Here is a 24,524-nt window from a genome sequence, read left to right as displayed (position 1 = left end):
TGAAAAAAAAAACTTTAATAAAAGAAAAAAGTAAAATAACCAGAGAAATATTTCACATTGAAACTTTAAAAATAAATTTAGTCAATTTGGGGTCACCTGGGTGGCTCAGTGGGTTAAGCCTCTGCCTTCAGCTCAGGTCATGATCTCAGGGTCCTGGGATCGAGCCCCACATTGGGCTCTCTGCTCAGTGGGGAGGCTGCTTCCCCCCGCCCCCCGCCTGCCTCTCTGCCTATTTGTGATCTCTCTCTCTCTGTCAAATAAATAAATAAAATCTTTAAAAAAAGATTTAGCATTAAACTAGCATTAAAAAAATAAAATAAATTTAGTCAATTTAAATCATACAACAGAAACTTAAATAAACAAACATGGTAGATAAGACTAATAAACTTAAGGTAACTCAGCAGGAATTGAAAAGAAGACAAAAAAATTCTATTCCCGAAGTTAGGACAGCCTTGAATTCTGATATTATCGCAACCATACCTGTGCTTGATATTGTATACACGAGGTACTATATGTGCTTATAACCCCTGGATCCTTATAAAAATGGCTTATAGGGGTACCTGGGTAGCTCAGTTGGTTAAGTGTCTGCCTTTGGCTCAGGCTCCAAGCTCGGCGGGGACCTGCTTCTACCTCCGCCTCTGCCATTTCCCCGTTTGTGCTCTCTCTCATGCACTCTCTCTCAAATGAATAATATCTTTTAAAAAATGGCTTATAGATGGAAATACAATTCTTAAGGAAGTTTAACTGAATGGGTTAAAAATCTTTATTTGTTTTCATTTAGCAACTGGATACGGTAGCATATTAAGCAGTTCTTTATTGCGCTTTTGCTACAAATATTAGGAATATGGTTGCTTAAATTGGTCATTAAACGATGGTGTAAAAGAATGTGCAGCAAAGGAAAAATGCTCACCCAAAATAACTGCACGTGATTAAGGTTGTAAGTTATCCTGGAATCAGAGGGTGGACTGATATTTTTGTGAACTTAGCTTCGTACTGGGCATTAGGCCCTTAGGATTAATTAGCGTGTGAATGATTTGAAATTACGAATTGAATTGTTGTGTATTCTTACGATGCAATTTCAAATCCACTTGTTTATGATAAAGACAAAGTTTTTAGAAATAAAGTTGTTTTGACATAAGAATGATGTAATTTGTGTTAGGATGTTGTCCTGTCATCTGTTTTCATTGTTAAGAACTCAATAGCTCGGGGCGCCTGGGTGGCTCAGTGGGTTAAAGCCTCTGCCTTCGGCTCAGGTCATGATCCCAGGGCCCTGGGATGGAGCCCCACATCGGGCTCTCTGCTCAGCAGGGAGCCTGTTCCCCCCCGCCCCCGCCTGCCTCTTTGCCTACTTGTGATCTCTGTCTGTCAAATAAATAAAAATAAAATCTTAAAAAAAAAAAGAACTCAATAGCTCAGCTGCTGGTGGGCACCCCTGGGGGCATATCAAAAAATATATATAAGGAAGCGAATATGGCAAGGGGACATTTTGACAGCAAATACTGAATTTATGAGGACAATTCAAGTGTTTGGTCTTGGAGAAGCAACATTTTGCTGATCTAAGATAGCTCTCTGAAGACCTGAGCAATTAACTCCTGTTGCTGGTAAAAGGGAATCTTCTACAAGCAGTGGTGAAAGCTGAGCAGCAAGCAGCTTTGAGATAAAAATCCTCTTGCCCCTCAAAATGGTGCCATCAATCCCTAGCAAAGTGTTCTAGCAACAGGGGACCTTGACTTTTGCATTGGTGGATGGGCCTCACCTTTCAGTTGGCTAAGCACTCTCTCCTGAGTACCAACTCCTTTAAAGGTACACATCACCTAAGTCTGGACTTTATTCCTTTCACTTCTCTTTTCCTGGAACAGTAGTGTGGTTAATCTATCATAAATTTAGAGTATGTCATTTCATTATTGGTTCATGCAGAGACATTATCCTGTATGCTACTGGTTTGTAAAATTCTCACAGTGAACCCCTTCTAAATAAATTATTAGCAAAGACAAACTCAATCTCTGAATATTAATTTGCTTTCCAAAACGAAGTATTACCGAAGTCCCTATACCCAAGAAACGAGTTCCACAAATATTGTTTCCTGCTAATCTAAATTTAGATAAAGAAAAGGATACTTACCACTCTTGATTCCGCTATACCTTCAGGCAGAGACTCAGCAGATTAATGTTGTAAGTGTGGAGGCCGAGAAAATTAAGGCCATCCCACCTCAGCTTTAGCTTTAGCATAAGTACAGCCATCTTGGCAAAGCAAAAGCTGGCACCTTGCACCCCCTCTCCACCCGCTCCCCTCCCCTCGGCAGTATGTGCGACATTCCTCAGGCATCCCTGACTGCCCTAAAAGACAGACAAATAGTTAACTTGCAGAGATCACAATCCTACAAGGCAGGAGTCTCCCTTGGTTTACAAATGTCCTTGAGATTTACAACAAAGAAGTTACCTTATCAATAGCCCAATTTCCAGAGGCACACATAACTCAGTTCTTCAAGCCCTAACATCACCCTCCGCTCCATAAAAACTGAAGGAGGCTGAGGCTGAGGCGGAAGAAAATGGAAACAAAGTTAAACCTAAATCTCACTAACAGGAACACTTGATAGGAGAAATGTGACATTCCACCAGGAAACTCCCAATTGTCGTCATGTTAGTGCCTCATCAGAGGGAGAAACGGCCTTGATTTGATAATAACCAGGCCTCCAATATCCTGACAGTCCTTTTTACCCTGATAGCCCTTCTGAACATCCCCTTGTCCTCACTTACTGCTGAGCCAGCAGTCGTGGCCCAATTATCTACTGCCAAGTCCACCCCCACTCTGCCTTTAAAAACTCTGACTGTAATCCGGTTCGGGGTCCAAGTCCCTACTCCGCTGCGTCGGGTATACTTGGGCCCAAGCTTAAGCTTGTCAAATAAACCCTCGTGTGATTGCATCGGTGCTTGGCTCCTTGGTGGTCTCTCGGACACGAAAACTCAGGCACAACAGTAAGAACTGGTAACTTAGGCCAACTTGTCAGAAGTCCCAAAACCTCACAGCTGTGCTGTGCCCTCTGCCCTAGGGAGAGCAATGTCCATCCGGTTAAAATTTATCCTGCCACCCATGACAACTGTTGGGGAATAAAAAATTCCTGCATCCTTCAAGATTCTTCTGGCTGGTCTAAGGATTAAACTAACATGAGACAGATTAACAGAAGAAAATCAAAACTATGTACCCACAAGGAATCCACATAAAGTTTCCAAACACAGTCAGACAAAATGAAATATATATTTCATTCTGGACTAAGGAGAAATGGGTATGGGTTAGGAATTTCAAAGGAAAAGAAAGCAATTCACTAGAGGATGAAAAAGAGTAAATGCTTGTGAAAGAAATGCTTGCTGAGCCAAACAGAAATAACGGGACATGCCAGGACTTGAAACAAACAGGGCTTGCTAGATTCCTGTCTATCATACTTTGTTCATATTATACTATAGTTACCTATGGTGACATCCCTGGCTTGGAGCAGGTCCTCTACCTAAATTCTTCTAGGCAGTTAAAAAGAAAGTAAAAAATTCTTCCTGAGCTTTATATATCATAGAAACAATCAGACTAGGGGCACCTGGATGGCTCAGTTGGTTAAGCATCTGCCTTCAGCTCAGGTCATGATCCCAGGGTCCTGGGATCAACCCCCGCACTGGGCTCCCTGTTTAGTGGGGACCCTTCATCTCCCTCTGCCTCTGCCACTCCCCCTGCTTGTGCATGTGTATGCTCTCGCACTCTCTCTGTCAAATAAATAAATAAAATATTTTTAAAAAATAATCACACTTAATAATTCCCTTGCCAAAGACACATTTTGGGGTGGCAAATTTTGAATCCTTACATTTACAAGATCAAACAAACAGAAATATATAGCCCAACTAATATCAAAAAGGCAAGAAATAACAAGTGTTTGTGAGGATGTGGCAAAAAGGAAACCCTCATGTTTTGTTCATGAAAATGTAAATTGATGCAATCACTGTGAAAAACAGTATGGAGATTCCTCAAAAAAATTAAAAATACAAATACCATATGATCCAATAATTCCATTAGTGGGTATTTACCCAAAGAAAACAAAAACACTAACCAGAAAAGATATATGTACCCCTATGTTTATTGCAGCTTTATTTATCACAGCCAAGATATGGGAACAACCCAACTGCCCATCCATATACAAATGGATAAAGATGTGGTATGTATACACAATGGAATAGTACTCAGCCATGAGAAAGAATGAAATCTTGACATCTGCAACAACATGGATGGACCTAGAGGGTATCATTATGTTAAGTGAAGTAAGTCAAATAGAAAGATGAATACCATGTGATTTCATTACATATGGAATATAAAAAAACAAATGGACAAACAAAAGGAATAAACTCATATATACAGAGAACAAATTGGTGGCTGCTAGAGGGGAAGGTGGGGGATGGTCAAAATACATGAAGGGGATTAAAAATTACCAACCTCTGGTTATAAAATATATACAGTCCCAGAGATGAAAAGTACAGCACAGGGAATACAGTCAATCCTACTGTAATAATGTACGGTGACAAATGGTGATGACACTCATCAAAGTGAGCACCGAATAATGTACAGAATTGCCGAATCACTATGTGGTACACCTGAATTTAATATAGCATTGTACGTCAACTATATTTCCATAACAGATCTTTAAAAAGAAAAAAATGAAATACATGACCTGAGTTAAATTTGAATTACAGATTAAAAATAAACATATTTTTTAACTAAGTATTATAAGGGCAGGAAACTTTTCTCTTTTTCCCTTCTAGGTTTTTCAGCTGCTCTAATAATTAAATTGTCATAACACAGATTAACAGAAGAAAAACAAGTAAGAAAGCTCTTCCTTTGTCTGGCGGACCCCAAGTCTTCAGCTCCAAATGCTCCACATGCCGAAGCAACACAGTCAGAGGTGGGTTATTCTTCCCCTCAACAAAAAAGCTTACCTTAAAAAAGACTTGTAGTGTGGTAGAGAACGGAATAGTTTATAAAAGTGAGACTACAAAAATTGCAGCCAGCCAAGCTGAGGGCCAGCTCGACCCTCCAGCCCAAATGCAGTGCTGTAGCTCAGCCACAGCAAGAAAGAGCATGAAGCACACACCAGGGACAGCTCTGGAGTATACTGATTCTGGCAACGAGGAGTGATTACACTAAAGGGCATCGCAGATTGCCTTCCACATAAGACCACTACTTCCAAGAGCAGGAGACATACATAGCTGACTCCTTTAATACACAGAAACAAACACAAAGAGTAAGACAAAATGAGAGGACAGAAGAATATGTTCTATAAGGATGAATATGAAAAAAATTCAGAGAAAGACCTAAGTCAAACAACAATAAACAATTGACCTGACAAAAGAGTTGAAAGTAATGGCCATAAAGACACTCACTGGACTTGAGAAAACAATGGATGAACTCACTGAGAAATGTAACAGAGAGATAGAAAACATATAAAAGACCCAATCAGGGGTGCCTGGGTGGCTCAGTTGGTTAAGTGGCTCAGGTCATGATCCTGGAGTCCCAGGATCGAGTCCCACATCAGGCTCCCTGCTCAGTGGGGAGACTGCTTCTCCCTCTGACACTCTCCCCTCTCATACTCTCTCTCCCTCTCTCATTCTCTCTCTCAAATAAATAAATAAATAAATAAATAAAATCTTTAAAAAAATAAAAAATTAAATTTAAAAAAACTTAAAAAAAAGAACCAATCAGGGCTGAAAATGCAATAACTGAAGTGAAAAATGTACTATAGAGGGAATAAGCAGCAAATCGGAGGATGCAGAGGAATGGATCAGTAAGCTGGAAGACTGGGTAATAGAAAGCAACCACATGGAAAAGCAAAAAGAAAACAATTTTTAAAAATCAGAACAGGGGGCGCCTGGGTGGCTCAGTGGGTTAAAGCCTCTGCCTTCAGCTCAGGTCATGATCCCAGGGTCCTGGGATCGAGCCCCGCATCAGGCTCTCTGCTCAGCGGGAAGCCGCTTCCCTTCCTCTCTCTCTGCCTGCCTCTCTGCCTACTTGTGATTTCTGTCTGTCAAATAAATAAATAAATAAATAAATAAATAAATAAATCTTTAAAAATATTTTAAAAAATAAAAAATAAAAATCAGAACAGGCTGGGGTACCTGGGTGGCTCAGTCAGTTAGGTGTCTGCCTCTGGCTCGGGTTCTGATCCCAGGGTCCTGGGATCAAGCCCCACGTCAGGCTCCCTGTTCGGCCAGGAGCCTGCTTCTTCCTCTCCCTCTGCCGCTTCTCCTGCTTATGCTCTCCGGCTCGCTCTCTCTCTCTCTGAAAGTAAATAAATAAAATCTTTTAAAAAAATGAGAGCAGGTTAAGGTATATTTGTGACAACATCAAGCATAACATCTGCATAATGGGGGTCTCAGAAGGGGAAAAGGGGGAAAGGCAGAAAACTAACTTGAAGAAATACTTGAAAACCTCCTTAATCTGGGGAAGAAAAGAGATATCAAGGTTCAGGAAGCACAGATATGAAACAAGATGAACTCAAGGTGGTCCACACCCAGAAACACAATTATTAAAATGTCAAAAATTAAAAATAAAGAGAGAATCTCAAAGCAGCAAAAGAAAAGCAGTTATGTGCAAGGGATAAACGGTAAGGCTACTAGCTAATTTTTCAGCAAAAACTGCAGGCCAAAAGAGAATGGCAGGATATATTCAAAGGGCTGAGAGGAAAAAAATCTACAACCAAAAATACTCTACTGGCAAGGTTATTCAGAATTGAAGGAGAAAGAGTCACCCAGACAAACAACACTTAAAACACTTTATCACCACTAAACCAAGTATACAAGAAATGTTAAATGGACATATTTAAGGAGAAAATGCAAGGCCATAACTAGAAGTAAGAAAATTTTCAAAGGAAAAATTTCACTGGTAAAAGCAAGCACACAGTAAAGCTATGAGTTCCATCATTTATGTAGGTAGTATGAAGGATAAAAAAACAAAAGCAGTAAAATCAATTATATCTAAAAACTTAGTCAAGGAATACACAAAATAAAAACATAAAATATGACATCATTCCCATAAAACATGCAAGGGGGAGTACAAATGAAGTACTTTTGGAATGTGTTCAGACTTAAGTGACCACCAACTTAATACACATTGCCACATACATAGAAAGTTCTAAATGAACATCATGGTAATCACAAACCAAAAACTTGTAACAGATACACAATAAAGACAAAGGAATCTAAGCATAATACTAAAGAAAGTCATTAGGCATCAAGGGAACACAGCAAGAACAGAAGGACAACTATAAAAACAATGATCAAAATAGCATACATATCAATCAATCACTCTAAACATAAATGAAGTAAATGCTCCAATCAAAAGACAGGGTGACTGAATTGATTAAAAAAAAAACATGACCCATCTATATGATACCTTCAAGAGACTCACTGCAGACCTTGAGACACATACAGGCTGAAAGCGAAGGTATAGGAAAAGATATTCCATGCAAATGGAAGCAAAAAAATTTTAAAAAGGAACCCTGGGTAGCAATGATTATATCAGACAAATTAGATGTTAAAATAAAGACTGTAGCTCAACATTACTAAATATCAAGGAAATGAAAATCAAAACCACAAGGAATTAGCACCTCACACCCGTCAGAATGGCTGAAATCAAAAATAAAAAGAAACAACAGGTGTTGGTGAGGATGTGGAGATAAAGGAACTCCTGCACACTGCCGATGGGAATGCAAACTGGTACAGCCACTGTGGGAAATAGCAGGAAGGTTCCTCAAAAAATTAAAAATAGGGACCCCTGGGTGGCTCAGTCCTCAAGCATCTGCCTTTGGTTCAGGTCATGATCCCAGAACCCTGGGATAGAGCCCTGCATTGGGCTCCCTGCTCCATGGGGAGCCTGCTTCTCCCTCTCCCTCTGCCTGTCGCTCCCCCTGCTTGTGCTCTCTCTCTCTTTCTGTCAAATAAACAAATAAAATCTTAAAAAAAAATGTCAATGAAGAAAGCAAAGAGGAAATATAAAAAATAACTGGAGACAAATGAAACTGAAAATAGGACATTTCAAAATCTATGGCATAGAGGAAAGTGGTTCTAAGACGGGAGATTATGGCAATACTGGCCGACCTCAAGAAACAAGAAAAATCTGTCTAACCTTATACCTAAAGGAGCTAGGAAAGAAAAGAAAATAAAGCCCAAATTTAGCAGAATGAATGAAATAATAAAGAGTGGAATAAATGAAACTGAGACCAAAAACATGATGTTAAATAGATCAAGGAAATTAGGAACTGATGCTTTGAAAAGATTAACAAAACTGATAAACCTTTAGCCAGTCTCATCAAGAAAAAAAAAAAAAGACTCAAATATATAAAACCAGAAATGTAAAAGAAGTTACAACTAATACCACAGGAATACAAAAGATTATGAGACTACTATGAAAAAGTATTTGTCAATAAATTAGACAAACTAGGGAAAAATGCATAAATTAATAAAGAAAGACAATATTCTGAGAATCAACCAGAAAGAAACAGAAAATCTTAACATACCAATTAGTATAATGGGACTGAATTGGTAGTCAAAAAACTCCCAACAAGGGGCAGGCACTTTGGTGGCTCAGTAGGTTAAGCATCTGCCTTCAGCTCAGGTCATGATCCCGGGATCCTGGGATTGAGCCCCACATCAGGCTCACTGCTTCTCCCTCTCCCTCTGCTCCTCCCCTCTGCTCATTCCCCCCCTCCCGCAAATAAATAAAATCTTAAAAAAAAAAAAAAAACTCCAACAAACATAAATCCAGGACCAGGGGTACCTGACTGGTTCATTCAGTACAGCACGTGTCTCTTGATCTTGGGGTAGTGAGTTCAAGTCCCATGTTGTATGTGGAGCCTACTTAAAATAATAAATAAATAAATGATTAATTCATTAATAATAAACCCCTATAAATCCAGGACCAGATAGCTTCACAGCTGAATTCTACCCAACATTAATTTTATTTTTTTTTGCAAAGAATGTAACTTTATTAGAAATTCTGACGTTTTTGGTTTTTTTTGGTTTTTTTTTAAAGATTTTATTTATTTATTTGACAGACTGAGATCACAAGCAGGCAAAGAGGCAGGCAGAGAGAGAGAGAAAGGGAGAAGCAGGCTCCTTGCTGAGCAGAGAGCCCGATATGGGGCTCGATCCCAGAACCCTGGGATCATGACCTGAGCTGAAGGCAGAGGCTTTAACCCACTGAGCCACCCAGGCGCCCCAAGAAATTCTGACGTTTTAAAATAAATTACATCAAAAAAAAAAAATTACATCTTTCTAAAAATGTACTCAATGGACTATAAATACCACAGTAATTAGAAACCTACAATCATCCATTAAAAAATATACAAACTATTCTCCAAAAATGTTGTACCAACAGTATAGGAAAGTGTTCTTCTCCAATGTGCTGACACTGAATATTATTAATTTTCAAAAATTTGCCAATCGTGATAGGTGATCTGTTTTCCTTTGCATTTGCCTGATGCATAATGAAGTTACATACAGTTTCAAATGTTCATTGACTACTTTTGTTTCTTCAGTGTAATATCTATTCTTATATTTTGTCCACTCTTCTATTAGGTTATCTTTTTCCTTTCAATTTGTAGGATTCTTTGTAAATTAGGAATGTAAATCTTTTTTTATTATGTAGGTTGTAAATATTTTCTTAGTGATTTGTTTTAAATTTTCATTTATGAAGGCAACACTTTATTTTTTTAGAGGATATATTTATACATTTGAGTAATCTCTATACCCAAAGTGGAGCTCAAACTAATGATTCCAATATCAAGAGTTGTACACTCTTCCAACTGAGCCAATCAGACACCCCTGAAGGAAACACTTTAGATTCTACCAAACATTTAAAGAAGAATTAATACTTATCTTTCTTGACCTGTTCCAAAAATATAGAAGAGGGAAAAATACTTCCAAATTGATTTTACCTGATTATCTGATTTACCTGATAGCATTACCCTGATACCAAAATCAGATAAAGACCCTACAATAAAAGAAAATTACAAGTCAATAACCCCGATGAACATACATGCAAAAATCCTCAAGAAATATGCACAAAATGAATTCAACAGTACATTAAAAGGACCATTCACCACGATCCAGTGATACTTATTCCAAGGATGCAAGGATGATTCAGTACCTCCAAATCAATCATTGAGATACAGTACATTAAGTAATGAAAGATAAAAATCATGTGATCATCTCGATAGATGCAGAACAAACATTTCACAAAATTCAGCATCCATTTATGAGAAACACTCTCAACAAAGTAGATACAGAAGGAACATAACACAATAAAGGCCATATATGACAACAAACAAACATCGTACTCAATGTAAAAAAGCTGAGAGGTTTTCTTCCAAGATCAGGAAGGCAAGGGTTCTTTTATCTCAATATCGTACTGGAAGTACTAACCACAGAAATCAGACAAGAATATACAAATGGCATCCAAATTGGTAAGGAAGAAGCAAAACTGTCACTATTTGCAGATGACATAATGCTATATACTATATAGTTACTATATATAAAAAAACCCTAAAGACCACCAAAAAACTATGAGAATTAATAAATTTGGTAAACATATAAGATACAAAATCAATATACAGAAATCTGTTGTGTTTCTACACAATAATGACAAAATATCAGAAAGAAAGTTAGGAAAACAATCCCACTTACAACTGCACCAGAAAAAATTGCTTAGGAGTAAATTTAACCAAGTTGAAAGGTCTGTAATCTGAAAACAATAAACCACTGATTTAAAAAAAATTGAACACATGGGGCATCTGGGTGGCTCAGTGGGTTAAGCCTCTGCCTTCAGCTCAGGTCATGATCTCAGGGTTGTGGGATTGAGTCCCGCATTGGTTGCGGGGGGGGGGGGGGTGTCTCTGCTCAGCAGAAAGCCTGCTTCCCCCTCTCTCTCTCTGCCTGCTTCTCTGCCTACTTGTGATCTCTGTCAAATAAAGAAATAAAATCTTTGAAAAAATTGAACACAATATAAATAGTAAGATATACCCTCCTCATTGATTAGAAGAATTAATATTGTTAAAATATCCATACTACCCAAACCAATCTACAAATTCAATGCAATCCCTATCAAAATACCAACAGTATTTTTTCACAGAACTAGAACAAATGATCCCAGATTTTGCATGGAACTACGAAAGACCCCGAATAGATAAAGCAATCCTGAGAAGGAAGAACAAAGCTGGAAATATCACAGTCCCAGATTTCAAATTATATTACAATGTTATACAAATCAAAACAGCACATTTGTCCAAAAAACACATACAGACGGTCAATACACATTAAAAGATGATTAACATCACTAGTTACCACAGAAATGGGAATCAAAACAACATGAGGTTTCACCTCACGTAAGTCAGAATGGCTAAAATCAAAGTCAAGAAATAACTGTTGAGGAGGATGTAGAGAAAAGGAAGCCCCTGTGCACTGTTTGTGGAAATGGAAATTGGTGCAATCATTGTGGAAAACACTAGGAAAGATCTTCAAAAAATTAAAAATAGAAAACACCGTATGATCAAGTAATTCCACTCCTGGGTATATACCCAAAGAATGCAAAAAATACTAATTCAAGAAGATATACGCATCCTTATGTTTATTTCAAGATTATTCACAAAGCCCAGACATTGAAGCAACCTGTGTCCACTGATGGATGAATAAAAAAGATGTGAAATATACACACAATGGAATATTACTCAGCCATAAAAAAATGAAATCTTCCCATTCACAAAAACATGGATGGACCTAGAGGGTATGATGCTGCATAAGGTAAATCAGAAGGAAAAAGACAAATACCATATGATTCCACCTGTCTATGGATTCTAAAAAACAAAACAAATTCATAAACAAACAAAAAACAGAAACAGACACAGATAACAAACTGGTAGTTGCCAGAAGAAAGGGAGTAAGGGATGGAACAGGCAAAATAGGTGAAGGGAATGAAGAGTAACAAACTACCACTTATAAATGTCACAGGGGTACCTGGGTGGCTCAGTGGGTTAAGTGCCAGACTCTTGCGTTTTGGCTCAGGTCATGGGTTGTGAAATGGAGCCCTGAACCCCACAAAGGGCTCTATCCTCAGCAGGGAGTCTGCTTAAAGATGTTCTCCCCCTGCCCCTCCCCCTTTTGGTCTCACTCTCTCAAATAAATAAATCTTCAAAAAAAATAAATTAAATAAAATAAATGTAGCAGAGGTGAAAGGTATAAAATAGAAAAGGTAGTCAATAATATTATAATCTTGTACAGTGACAGACAGTAACTTCACATATGATGAACACTGCATAATGCATTAAGGCATTATGTAGAGAATTCTCCCATCACTAAGTTGTATACCTGAAACTAGTAACATTTTGTGTCAACTACTTCAGACGAGATCGGGCGCGTTCAGGGTGGTATGGCCGTAGACTGTGTCAACTACTTCAAACTAAGCAAAACACACACACAAAAAATTTTTTTAAAGATTTTATTTATTTGACAGACAGAGATCACAAGGAGGCAGAGAGGCAGGCAGAGAGAGAGAAGGAAGCAGGCTCCCCGCTGAGCAGAGAGCCCAATTCGGGGCTCGATCCCAGGATCCTAGGATCATGACCTGGGCTGAAGGCAGAGGCTTTAACCCACTGAGCCACCCAGGCGCTCCCACACAAAAAATTTTTAATGAAAAAAGAAACTGGGGCGGCTGGGTGGCTCAGTAGGTTAAGTCTCTGCCTTCAGCTCAGGTCATGATTCCAGGGTCCTGGGATCGAGTCCCGCATCAGGCTCTCTGCTTAGCAGCACGCCTGCTTCCCTCTCTCTCTCTCTGCCTGCCTCTCTGCCTACTTGTGATCTCTCTCTGTCAAATAAATAAATAAAATCTTAAAAAAAGAAACTGAAGATAAAACAAATAAATAAAACCATATATATACTATGATCATAGATTAGAAGAATGAATATTGTGAAAATGTCTATAATACACAAAACAGCACCAGGTTTAATGCGATCCCTATGAAAATAACTATAGTGGGTTTTTTGTGGTTGTTTTCTGTTAAGCTATATTTTAATTCCAGTATAGTTAACATACAGTGTTATATTACTTACAGGTGTACAATATAGTAATTCAACAATTCCATACATCACCCTGTGCTCATCCAAACAAATGTACTCCTTAATCCCCACTTCACCCATCCCTCCACCCACGCTCTGGTAACCATCAGTTTGTTCTTTATACTTAAGAGTATGTTTTGTGGTTTGTCTCTCTCTTTTTTCCTTTGCTCATTTGTTTGGCTTCTTAAATTCCACATATGAGTATACAGCATTAGACTCCCTACCTCCATCCATGTCATTGTAAATGGATTCACAGAATTAGAACAAATAAACCTAAAATTTCCTTGGAAACACAAAAGAACCAGAATAGCCAAAGCAACCTTAAGAACAAATCTGGAGGTATCACAGTATCAGATTTCAAACTATACTTTAAAGCAATAGTAATCAGAGCAGAATGGTACTACTGGCAAAAACACTGGTATGGGAGATCAATAGAACGTAACAGCCCATAACAGCCTGGGGTGCCTGGGCGCCTCAGGCAGTTAAGCGGTTGCCTTCCGCTCAGGGTGTGATCCCAGAGTCCTGAGCAAGGAGTCTGCTTCTTCCTCTCCCTTTGTCCCTCTTCCCTGCTCATGCTCTCTTCCGCACACAAACGCATGCTCTCACTCTCTCAAATAAATAAATAAAATATTAAAAGTATATATATAACATAACAGTCCAAAAATAAAACCAAGCTCATATGGTCAACTAATCTATGACAAAGGAGACAAGAATATACAATGAGGGAAAAAAACTGAGTCTCTTCAATAAATGGTGCTGAGAAAATGAACAGCTACCTGCAAAAGAATGAAACTGGACCCCTTTCTTGCACAATACACGAAAACAAACCAAAAATAACTGAAAAACCAAAATGTAAATGGGGTGCCTGGGTGCTTCAGATGGTTAAGCATCTGACTCTTCATCTCAGCTCAGGTCTTGATCTCAGTGTCATGAGTTCGAGCCCCATTCTGGCTCTAGACTGGGCATGAAGCCTACTTAAAAAAATAGTAATAAAATAAAAGAAACTAATAAAGACCAAAATGTAAGATCTGAAACCATAAAACTAAAAGAAAACACAGAAAATTTACAAACACCAGCCATAACAATATTTGTCTGGATATGTCTCCTCAGGCATGGGAAATAAAAGCAGAAATGATTAAATAGGACTACATCAAACTAAAAAGCTTTTGCACAGCAATGGAAATCATCAAGAGAACAAAAAAGAAACCTCCAGAATATTTCCAGAGAAAATATTTGCAAGCCATGTCTGATAAGGGGTTAATAGTCAAAATTTATAATCAATGCATACAACTCAACACCAAAACAAAAATTGAATTTAAAAAGGGCAGAGTACCTAAATAGACATTTTTCTTTAAAAAAAATTACATATGGCCAATGGACACATGAAAAGATGCTCAACATCACTAAATATCAGAGAAATACAAATCAAAACCCTGACATCACCTAACACCAGTAAGAAGGCCCAGGGTGAAAAGAGAAAAAAACAAGTGTCGCACAGAAATGTGTAGAAGAGGGAAAAATTCTGCAATATTGGTGGGTACGTAAACTGATGCAGCCCCTATGAGAAATAGTGTTGACGTCCCTCAAAAAATTAAGAATACAGGCATCATACAATACAGTAATTCTACTTCAGGGGATTTACCCCAACATGAACAAAAATACTAATATGAAAAAACATATTCACCCTAATATTTATTCCAGCATTATATTCAATAGCAAAGGAATGGAATCAATTTACGCGTCCATCCATGGATGACTGGATAAAAAAGATGTGGTATAGATGCACAATCGAATATTTACTCAGCCATACTGAAGAACGAAACCTTACCATTAGTGGTAATGTAGATGGATCCAGACGGTACTATGCTACAAAAAATATCAGGTAGAGAAACACAAATACCATATGATTTTGCTAAAAAATGGAATCTAAAAAACAACTCAACAAACAAAACAGAAACAATAAAAAATGTAGAGAACAAACGAGGTTGCACGAAAGGAGGGGTTGGGGGATGGGCAAAATAGATGAAGGGAATTAGGGGGTGCGAAATTGCAGTCCAAAATAAATACGTCTCCGCATGAAAAGTAAAGCGCAGGGAATATAATCAATGATATAATAATAACCTTCTATGGTGACTTATGGTGAACTATAATGCCATGGTGAACAATTCCAAATATACATAATTGCCGAATCATTACGCCATACATTTGAAATTACGATATTTTATGTATCATTTCTTTTAAATTTTTTACGTAAAAAACAAAAGATATACACACGAAAATTCAAAGAAAATAAAAATAAAATCAATGATAAAATAAGACCATAAAATATACAATAATAAAAAATGAAAAATACAATACATAACGAAAGAAAATAAAAACCAATATAAACAGTGAAATAAAATATGAAATGAAATGATAAAATTTAAAAAACACCCAGTTTCCCTCTAGCGACTGATACTATTAAATTGCACAATTAAAAGAAATAACACGGTGTCAATCAAGATACATACCACAAGTGGTTTCAAAAATTGTTGTTTACATACAAGGATCCTGGAATCAAACCCGAAGATGGTGTCCGACTGCTCCTGAGAACACACCTTGAAAGGGAGATGAAGGATGGGGTCCCGGGCCCTCAGCTGAAAGCTGCGGCCACACAGGTCTCTGCAGGGAGGAAGGAGGTGAGTCACAGCGGCAGCTACGCAGAGCCCGCAGCGTCGCCCGCCGGGGGGATGGGGGCTTCGAAGAAACGCTACGCTTTCCCCATCCCGAGGCAACACCCCGGAACCACAACTAGCCCGGGAGGGGGGCCACGCGGGAGATCGCGGACACCTCGGCTCACAGAAGCCGCTGCGGCGCCACAACCCAGACCTGGGGGACCAGGGGAGACATTTTGGGTGCACCGGCAAAACTCGTCCCCAGGGCTGGGGTCGTCCTGGCAACAAGGAGGGTGGTGTGTGCCAGGGTAAATAACCCGATCGGGCAACAGGTACACGCCCTCGGTTCCGCAGGAGCCCCTCTCCCTGCCCGAGTCCCAGGGGACAAAAAGCCCTGTCCTTGCATAGCCGTGGGCTTGCATCGCCCGCACCCAAGGACCGCGGGCAGCATCTCGCGGAAAGGGGACGGGCGGCTGGGAGCTGGCGACCGAGCGATGCCTGCCCTCGGCACTCTGGGGAGTGGGGGGAAAGGGAGGACAAAGAGCCCCTCGCTGGCCTTAGAGGGGGCCCCTCTCGTGTTACCCTTGCGGACGCAGGACGCAGGACCCTCCCGCCCAGTGCCTTCTCCGCGTCACCTCCAAGCAGAGTGGGGGGCAGCGGACACCACTTGCGGAGCTCCAGTACCGCGCCGGGCTGCCCTTTCTCCGCAATCCCCGTGAGTAGCCCCTTAGAAGTGTCCCTTCCAGATCCCGGGTGGGCCTCAGCTCCTCACCGCGACTGGGGCTCAGCACAGCCTGGAAGCACACTCTTCTCTCCCTTAGAAGCTGACGCCACCCGGTCTTGCACCGCGGCGCGGTTCCGCTGGGGCGGGGGCAGGGGCGGTGTGGAGGGCGGGGGAAGACGGGGTGCTGGAGGACACGGTGGGTCCTTGTAAGCCGGCCGAGGGCACTTGGGGGAACTTGAGATGGCCATGGCCTCCCGATGGTGGCTCAGGCACGCGGGTGCGTGAAAGCAGCCCACCCCATGCACCGACCGCACGGCGCACACGAAACAAATACACAGAGAATGAATTCATAACTTTATTGAAAAGACAACAAGTGCCCCCAGATAGAGGGTCCGTGACTTTGCACTTCTCTCGAATACATTTAGCGGGCATTTAGTGAACTGCTCTTTCCGGTGAGCTCCACAGAACGGGAATCGGCTGCAAATGTTGCCCCGTGGGAAAAAAACGGTCACGGAGGCCATTCCCTGGGAAAAGAGCTTACAAGAAAACCATGGACGGGGGATACCCGGGAGCGACCACGGGAGGGCAGCCGCAGGGCGGGTAAGGCGGAGGACGCCAGGGCGGAGGAGGCAAGAAGACAAGAGGAAAGGGTGGCATGGGCGGCGGCGGGGGGCCCAGCAGCACTGGCTCGCGAAGAACCCACATGTATTCCGGCTCCTGAATGAGGATGGCACGGCAGGGTCCACCCACGTTAACGACGACGGGGGGGACCATGGCCACGGGGGGCATGTTTCTGAGCCTCAGTGCCCTCTGATGTCTCCTCCACTTGGCCCTCCTATTCTTAAACCAAACCTTCAATCAGAGAGAAAAAGGGATCATTTTAGTACATTGAGCATTGAACGTCATCCATGAAAAAACACAGCAGGCTACTCTCTCTGCCCTTAAGCTTTGCAACTGCATGGGGGAAGCTACTTCCTCCTTGCTAAAACAGCTTAGGGAAGGTAGGGCCATGGGCCCCCCTGCAGCTCCCCATGACCGGGCACCCAGCATGTGCCAGGCTCTGGCTCAGCTCCCTGCTTTGACTGGCCTCCCACCTTGCATGTGACTTCTCCCCATTCTCAGCAGTAGGTGCAGCTGAGGAACTGCTCTCCGTCCCTGCTGTGACTTTTACCCCTGGGATGCCTGTGTCCTCCCAGCTAACCGACAGCTGTGCAGTGGCCACTACTCCCTAATCACTAGGCAGGTGTCACCCTGCTTCTGGGGGAAGCTCAGATCGTTCAAAGGCCCTGCTGAGGGGAACAACCCCCATTTTGAAAAGCCCATCTTCAACACAGACTAAGCAAATAATCCAGAGGAACGTGCTTTCCTTTAAGGATGACAAAAGGATCATTCCTCTTCTGAAACCTCTTCCCAGTGAGAAAGAGGGCATTGTGAGTGAGGCTTTGGGCATGGAGGGCCCAAGAGCCTGTGGATGGTCTTGCTGGGACAGAAGGAAGCTGGACACTATCTGAATATTATAGATGTTGGGGACAATGCCTGTTACATGAACTAGGACCAGACTGACAAAATTCTTATACCCTTGCCCAGCCAACAGCCTGGGGGCAGAGAGGCATGCCGCCCTTACTGTGCCCCATTTGGCCTCATCCAACCTGCCCCTCCCTCCAGGCTTTCCTGGGCTCAGCAGCCTGCCAGCTCCCTCTGCTCTGGCTGCGCCTCCAGCACCCTGGACAGGACCCCTGCTCTCTTGCTCTAGCTCTCTCTCAATAAATAAATAAATAAAATCTTTAAAAAAAAAAGGCAAATTCAAAGTGCTGTAGAGTTTGGAAACAGAGGAGAACATTATGTGTTTCTCCTCACTTGTGTCTTGTGACTCCTTTTCCCTTCAGACCCGACTGAGAGAGCAGGGTGCCAGCCCAAGCTGAGGAACATCAACTCACCCAAACTTAAGGGTACCTGTTCCTCTGAGCTTGCTTTGCCTGCTCCACAAAGCAGAGAGGCCTGGGTCTCTCCAGGTCTGGGCACAGCTGACTGGGAGCCCAGCCCCTGGTCCCAGGGGCCTGCTTTGTAGGCTGCCTGTGTGGCCTCCCTACCTCTGGTCCGCAGCCCCTCTCCATCACAGATTACACTCTGTGCAGGCAGCAAAGCGAATACACCCACCCTGACTTTTCTATTCCATTTTCCCCTTCTACTTCTCTTTTTCCCCCCACATTATCCTTTGATTTCACTTAGGCGAGAAATGGCCTCGATCACCCCCTGATCCATGGACCCACAAATTAACCATCTGAGCCAATGAAAAAGTCTTTCCAATCAGCACATGCCAGAATCCAGCCTAACTAAGAGCCAGTCCCCACTAGTGACAAATGCCACACAATCTCTTTGTAAAAGGACCACAAAAGGAAGACCAAGATCTCAGGTGTCAGACATTCCTCTCCGGAATGTCCACTAACCTGCTTGGTGGTTTCAGAAATTAGAATGTGAGTCCTATCCCGAAGGCATCATCCTCGCCTGCCGCTCCCCCTGTGCTGCCATCCCACGACAGCCACCTGGCTGGACCGGCCTCCACCTTTGCTAGCTTGGTGGGACCTCACTGGAAAGTGTTGTTTCCGTCTATTTTCTCTATGAGACCGATTTCAAAGGTGGCACCTCCCCCCTCCCATCTCCACCATGATACACCATCTACTATTTAAGAAGGTTTTCAGGCTGACGGATCTTTCCTCGCTCAGGCTGAAGGAGTTCCAGAAAATGAAGACGTAGGCCCGCCACTCTCCACACCTGTTTGCCAAATACTTAAAAGCAACAGCTCTAAATATAAATTAATGAAATTTAAGATTTTTTAAGTAAAACAAAATATTTTCTTCAATTGAAAAGTGAAATTGCCTTCGTCTGAATCCTACAGCAAGAAATCATATTATATTAGGGCGCCTGAGTGGTTCACTGGGTTCAACGTCTGCCTTCAGCTTGGGTCAAGATCCTAGAGTCCCAGGATGCAGCCCTATGAGGGGCAGCTCCCTGCTCAGCAGGAAGCCTGCTTCTCCCTCTGCCCCTCCAGGCTGGTGGGCTTGGGTTGGCTCTGTGGTGTGCTCACTCACTCTCTCAAACAAATAAAACCTTTAAACAACAACAAAAAAGTAATCATATAGATTTGAAAAAAAAAACCAGCAACAGACCTAGACACTTCCACTAAAAAGAGTTAAGAGTAAAAATAACTGTTTGAACTTTTAAAATTAAAAAAAAATTTTATACTGACAGAATAAAGTTGTTTCATCTGAATCCTAGAGAAATAAAATCATAATATTAAGAGGGAAAATCATAGCAGGAGCCCCAGGCGGTTGTACTTGACGCCCTACCCTCCGCCTAAGTCTCAGCTTCACTGGACAGAAGGTTGTTGCTTATCTGCTGTGTCATATGTGTGAAATCTTCCCTCAAGCCTACGCCAAAATCTTTGTAAATTCGCTCCTTATGCAACGAGCTTATGCTTGTTTTCAAAAAATTAGTGTAATTCAGCTCCTTAGTGCATTAATTTGAATGATTTCCACTTCAGACTCCCTCCCGACGTGACCCGATGATGAAGAGGGGCCCGCATGATAACGCTCTCAGGAGTGGAGCTGTACGTGAGTCGGTGCGCTCGCGGCTATCCTTTCCCTTCTATGTGTATAAAATGTCTATGTTTCTGTCGCTACTATTATAAAATAACATTACATATTATATATATAAACATATATATATTACAAAATAAAACCCATTATAAAATGGGGTACAATTAAATGTATTATATATATAATATATACAAGTCACATGAGTAATTATACAGGAATGTATATGAATTACATAAATATATCCTTATACTATAATACTTAAATAATACATGATGATGCTGTTGTAGAAAAACATTACTACTATATAATGATATTGCTGTATCAACATATGACCATACCAATCAAGAATAGTATCACTTAATAATAAATATTAATCTGTAATTGATACAATAAAGACACACTACTGGCTCTAGTATATTGCAATTACATACTACATGACTATAATACCAGTTTCATGGATAATACTTATGTTAATTATCTGTGAATTATATAAATATATTTTATATTACCTATAACAATTAGGTCACACTGATATATATAGAGTACTCATCTGATACTGAAAATACTTAAAAAAAGAATATACTTCTGATATACTGCATATTCCTTGTATATACATTCAACATATCAAATATATGTTCTGTCTTAGGTAAAGATATACGCATCTATTCTATGAATTAATGTACTTCATCCAGTATATATTGATATGCATACTTACTCCATTCAATGTATTTCTACTTACATATTGGTATTACATCTAAATACATAGGTAGGTTTGTATATAGATAACTATTATCTAAAAAATAGTACATATACTATATATATATGCTCTGTGATTCTGCTTACATTTCTATTTACACTATATTTAAAAATTTATACAAATACGAGTATTCTATGTCTAATTCAGTGACACCTAAAAGTATATATATGTACAGTTTATACAAACATATATGTATATTTTATACAAGGGATATTGTACTATACTGATTTTTCCATTCCTTTAGGAAATCGCGTTCCCTCTGGAAATGGGCAATTTCCCTAGCCTGGGCTTTCTTTCTCCCATTTCCCCCCACCCCCACCGGGTCTCAGAAGTTCAACACTTATTTCCCAAAGCTAGCAAAGGCAACAAGACCCGGGAAGGTGAGAAGGTCTAGGACAGAGGTGTCCAAATCCTGAAGCCGGTTGTAGAACCGCTCCCAACCAAATGGTTTTTTTCTGGTTTACTAACCTGCACTCTGGCTTCAGGCACATTCATTACTCTTGCAAGCTCCTGGCTGAGGAGAGAAAATCCCAAGTACTCACGATTGGGAATTGGGGGTGAGTTAAAATAGAGGATTTTTCCTTCCTCTTCCTAAAATTTTTCCTCGGGGAGGCATCCGTGACATCTGAGGGACCAATCTCTACATTAGGAAAAGTCACACCATTTCGGGATTTACAGTGAGATTCAGGTGACCAAGAATGGAAGGAAAGCCAGGTCTCCCAGTGGAAGGAGGCAAAGTCCCCAAGAGCACAGGACATTCTAATTCAGTTTCTTCTCGTGTTAGCAATTTCAAAATGAAGAAAAGTCTCTGAGGATCTCTCTCTCTATAGACTTTCCCTCTTTTCTCTTACCCATTTTATGGATTAACTTAGAGCCCTCCCATAAGGTGCTGTCCATCCATCTCTCTCTCTCCCCGACTTTCCCCCCCTTCATCTGTGTGTGTGTGTGTGTGTGTGTGTGTGTGTGTGTGAGATGATCAAGTTCGAGTACATTCCCACTGGGTGCTAAGGGAGGGCACCAATTGCTGTTCATTCCTTGGTGGTGTTATTTTCAAGTTTTGGTCTCACTGACTTCCCTCCTCCTCCCTCAGCACCCCCCTCTTCACACCGGCAGAAGCCACGCCCCCACCACTCTTCTGGACTCTCTAGGTTGAACTTTCCCCCAAGAAACATTTCCCCTCCACCGCAGGCAACATTTAATTGTACTTTTTTTACTTCAGATTTTCCTCTTAAATAATCTCTAGGACTGGCGTGGGGCTCGAATTTAAGACCCCAAAGTCAAGAGTTGCTGGCTCTACCAAATGAGCCAGCTTTTTCTTTTGTTTTGTTTTTAACTTTTAAGGTTTTTCAAGACGTCTAGCAAAATCTAAGGGAAGGGAGAACATTCAGGAATCCAGATAGTTTCCGACTGTAGTCTTAAAAATGTAAAAACGGGTGCAGGGGCGTCACGGTGGGGGTAGAGATTCCTTAAAATGAACAATTTGTACAAAAGTGACGACGAGTAAGTTTCTGATGACGTTAAACAGAGGTAGGCTCCTAAGCCATTCGCTCCCGCGTCTCAGACCTGCGGCCCTTGTCCCCGCCAGCCTGCTTCCAGCAGGACCTTCCTCTACTCAGGGCGGCAACACTTTGCCGGCTGGACGCGTTCAAATGGGCGTGAACGTCCGCCTTCAGCCCCCGCCCCCGCCCGCGTGCCCGGCAGCCTGGAGGCCGCTGGCCTTTCCGTAGGCCGGCCGCGAGGACTCACACGCTGAGAGCCCGCCCCCGCCCCCCCCCAAGGCCGCCCCCGCCCCCCTCCGCGGGCCGCCCCGCCTGACCCGCCGCCCGCTCCCCCCCTCCAGGGACCGCGCCCCCCCCGCCGCCCCTGGACCCGCGCCTCCCGGGGCCCGCGCCCTGCGCCGCAGGCCGCTTACCGCGTCAGCGCGTTGGGATACTGGTTGCGCTGGAACAAGCTCTCCAGCTCGCGCAGCTGCAGCCGGCTGAACAGGATGCGCTGGGCCGCCGGCTGCCCCGCCACCGGTGCCCGGCCTGGGGCGGCGGCCTGGGGCGGCGGGCCCTCCGGCAGCGGAGGCCCCTCGGCGCCCTGTGGCCCCTCCGGCTTGGGCTGGCCCTCCTGCCCCTCATGCTTCTCCTGCTCCGGCTGCCCTGGCGCAGGCGGTGGAAATTCTGCGGCCTTGCGGCCGTCCGCCTGCTTGTCGACGCCGTCGCCATCACTGTCGCTGACGCCATCGCTGTCGACGACGCCATCGGTGTCGCTGACGCCATCGCTGTCCGCCTCCTCCTGGCCTTCAGCGGCTCCAGGGCCCCGCTGAGGTGCGAACTCGGCCCGCGCTTCCGCCGCCGCTCCCTCTCCCGTGTCTCCGGGAGCCCCGGTGTCTCCGGGCTCTCCGGTTAGCGACATCGCCTCAGGCTGGGTTTCTACAAAGGACGAGATCCACACAGAAAGATCAGGGCGTCGGAGCCCGGGGCTGTGGGAAGCAGGGGGTGAGGGCCTGCCTCTGCGGGGTGACCGGACCGCTCCCCTGGCCCGGGGACCTTGGTCTCTGGGGCTTGACGCCGGCGCCTGTCCCAACGGGCACGGACCTTGCGGCTCTTTCCGCTCCTCGTCGACGCCCAAGCTGAGGAAGCCGGTTCCCCCGCCCTGGTCTGGGCCCGGAGACTCCATATCCCTGGTGCCGTCTGGCACAGATTCCCCGTCAGACCCTGCGGGATCCGCACAGAGCGGTGGCCTGCCAACGGGCTTCAGCCAAGCGCTTCTGGCGTTGTCAGGTTCCGGGAGAGTCTGAGTAGCCGCCCTCCCTATATATACTGCCCCCCCCCCCCCGCTGCGGCAGGGGGTGGGCCCACCGAGGTGCGCATGCGGCTCGGGCTAGGGCCCCAAGCCTGCGTGTGCACTTGCGAGGGTGCTCCGGGAGGGAGCACTTGGCCGAGGGCATCCGAGCCGTTGGGGCCTAGCTAGAGAGGCTGAGTCTTCCAGTCGGCGCTGGGCTCACGCGCCCCAGACTGGTGGCCTGTGCCCCCCAGGGGAAGGCGCCGCGCTGGATCGTGCCAGCCCGTGTGGGCAGGGGAAGACGCAGAGCCCACCCTAGCTCTGGAGACCCCGCCAATGGCTTGGGAGAAGGTCCCTGGCCAGCCCTGCGAATCCAGCCGCCACCACTAGGCAGGGAATAGTCATCCGAGGAATGTGATGGGCTCTGAGGTGGCGCCCTCTGAGGCTTTTCGGGGAGGCGGCCCAAGTCAGAGCCCGCCACACCCCCGGGTCCCCGGGAACAGGAGCTGGCGCTGGGGTCTTCTGAGCGCGCCTGGTGCCCAGATGCACCGTGCAGATGAAAGGACGCTTGCCCCTTCACAGGGGCCTGGGCCTCCGGGATTTAGTCCCGAAACCACACCTCAGGACAGGGCTGCGAACCTGCACGGGGCTTAGCGCGTTCCAAGTCGCCTCAAACTGGACAGCCCTCCTAGGGGTTGGGTTGGGGTTTTTTTGTTGTTTTGTTGTTTTTTTTTTTTTTCCGTTTTCCTCATTCAAACTTTGCTCTTCTTCTTTTTTTTTTTTAAATATTTTATTTATTTGACAGACAGAGATCACAAGCAAGCAGAGAGGCAGGCAGAGAGAGAGGGAGCAGGCTTCCTGCTGAGCAGAGAGCCCGATGCGGGGCTC

General features: G+C 43.4%; 1 protein-coding gene across 1 annotated transcript; it reads right to left on the bottom strand.

Moving 5' to 3' along the window:
- Window positions 1-17,051: 17,051 nt before the first annotated feature.
- LOC123934734 (rhox homeobox family member 2B-like) lies at window positions 17,052-23,802 on the bottom strand. Its single transcript, XM_045994819.1, has 5 exons — window positions 23,714-23,802; window positions 23,450-23,622; window positions 22,780-23,284; window positions 21,336-21,381; window positions 17,052-17,366 (listed from the first exon to the last, which is right to left on the bottom strand). The coding sequence occupies exons 1-5, from the start codon at window positions 23,800-23,802 to the stop codon at window positions 17,052-17,054; spliced, it is 1,128 nt and encodes a 375-aa protein (XP_045850775.1).
- Between the last annotated feature and the right edge of the window lie 722 nt (window positions 23,803-24,524).

Source organism: Meles meles, chromosome X (assembly GCF_922984935.1).
Source record: "Meles meles chromosome X, mMelMel3.1 paternal haplotype, whole genome shotgun sequence".
Lineage (NCBI taxonomy): Eukaryota > Metazoa > Chordata > Mammalia > Carnivora > Mustelidae > Meles > Meles meles.
The sequence above is the reverse complement of the archived record's forward strand: the minus strand, read 5'-3'. Positions and strand labels throughout refer to the sequence as shown.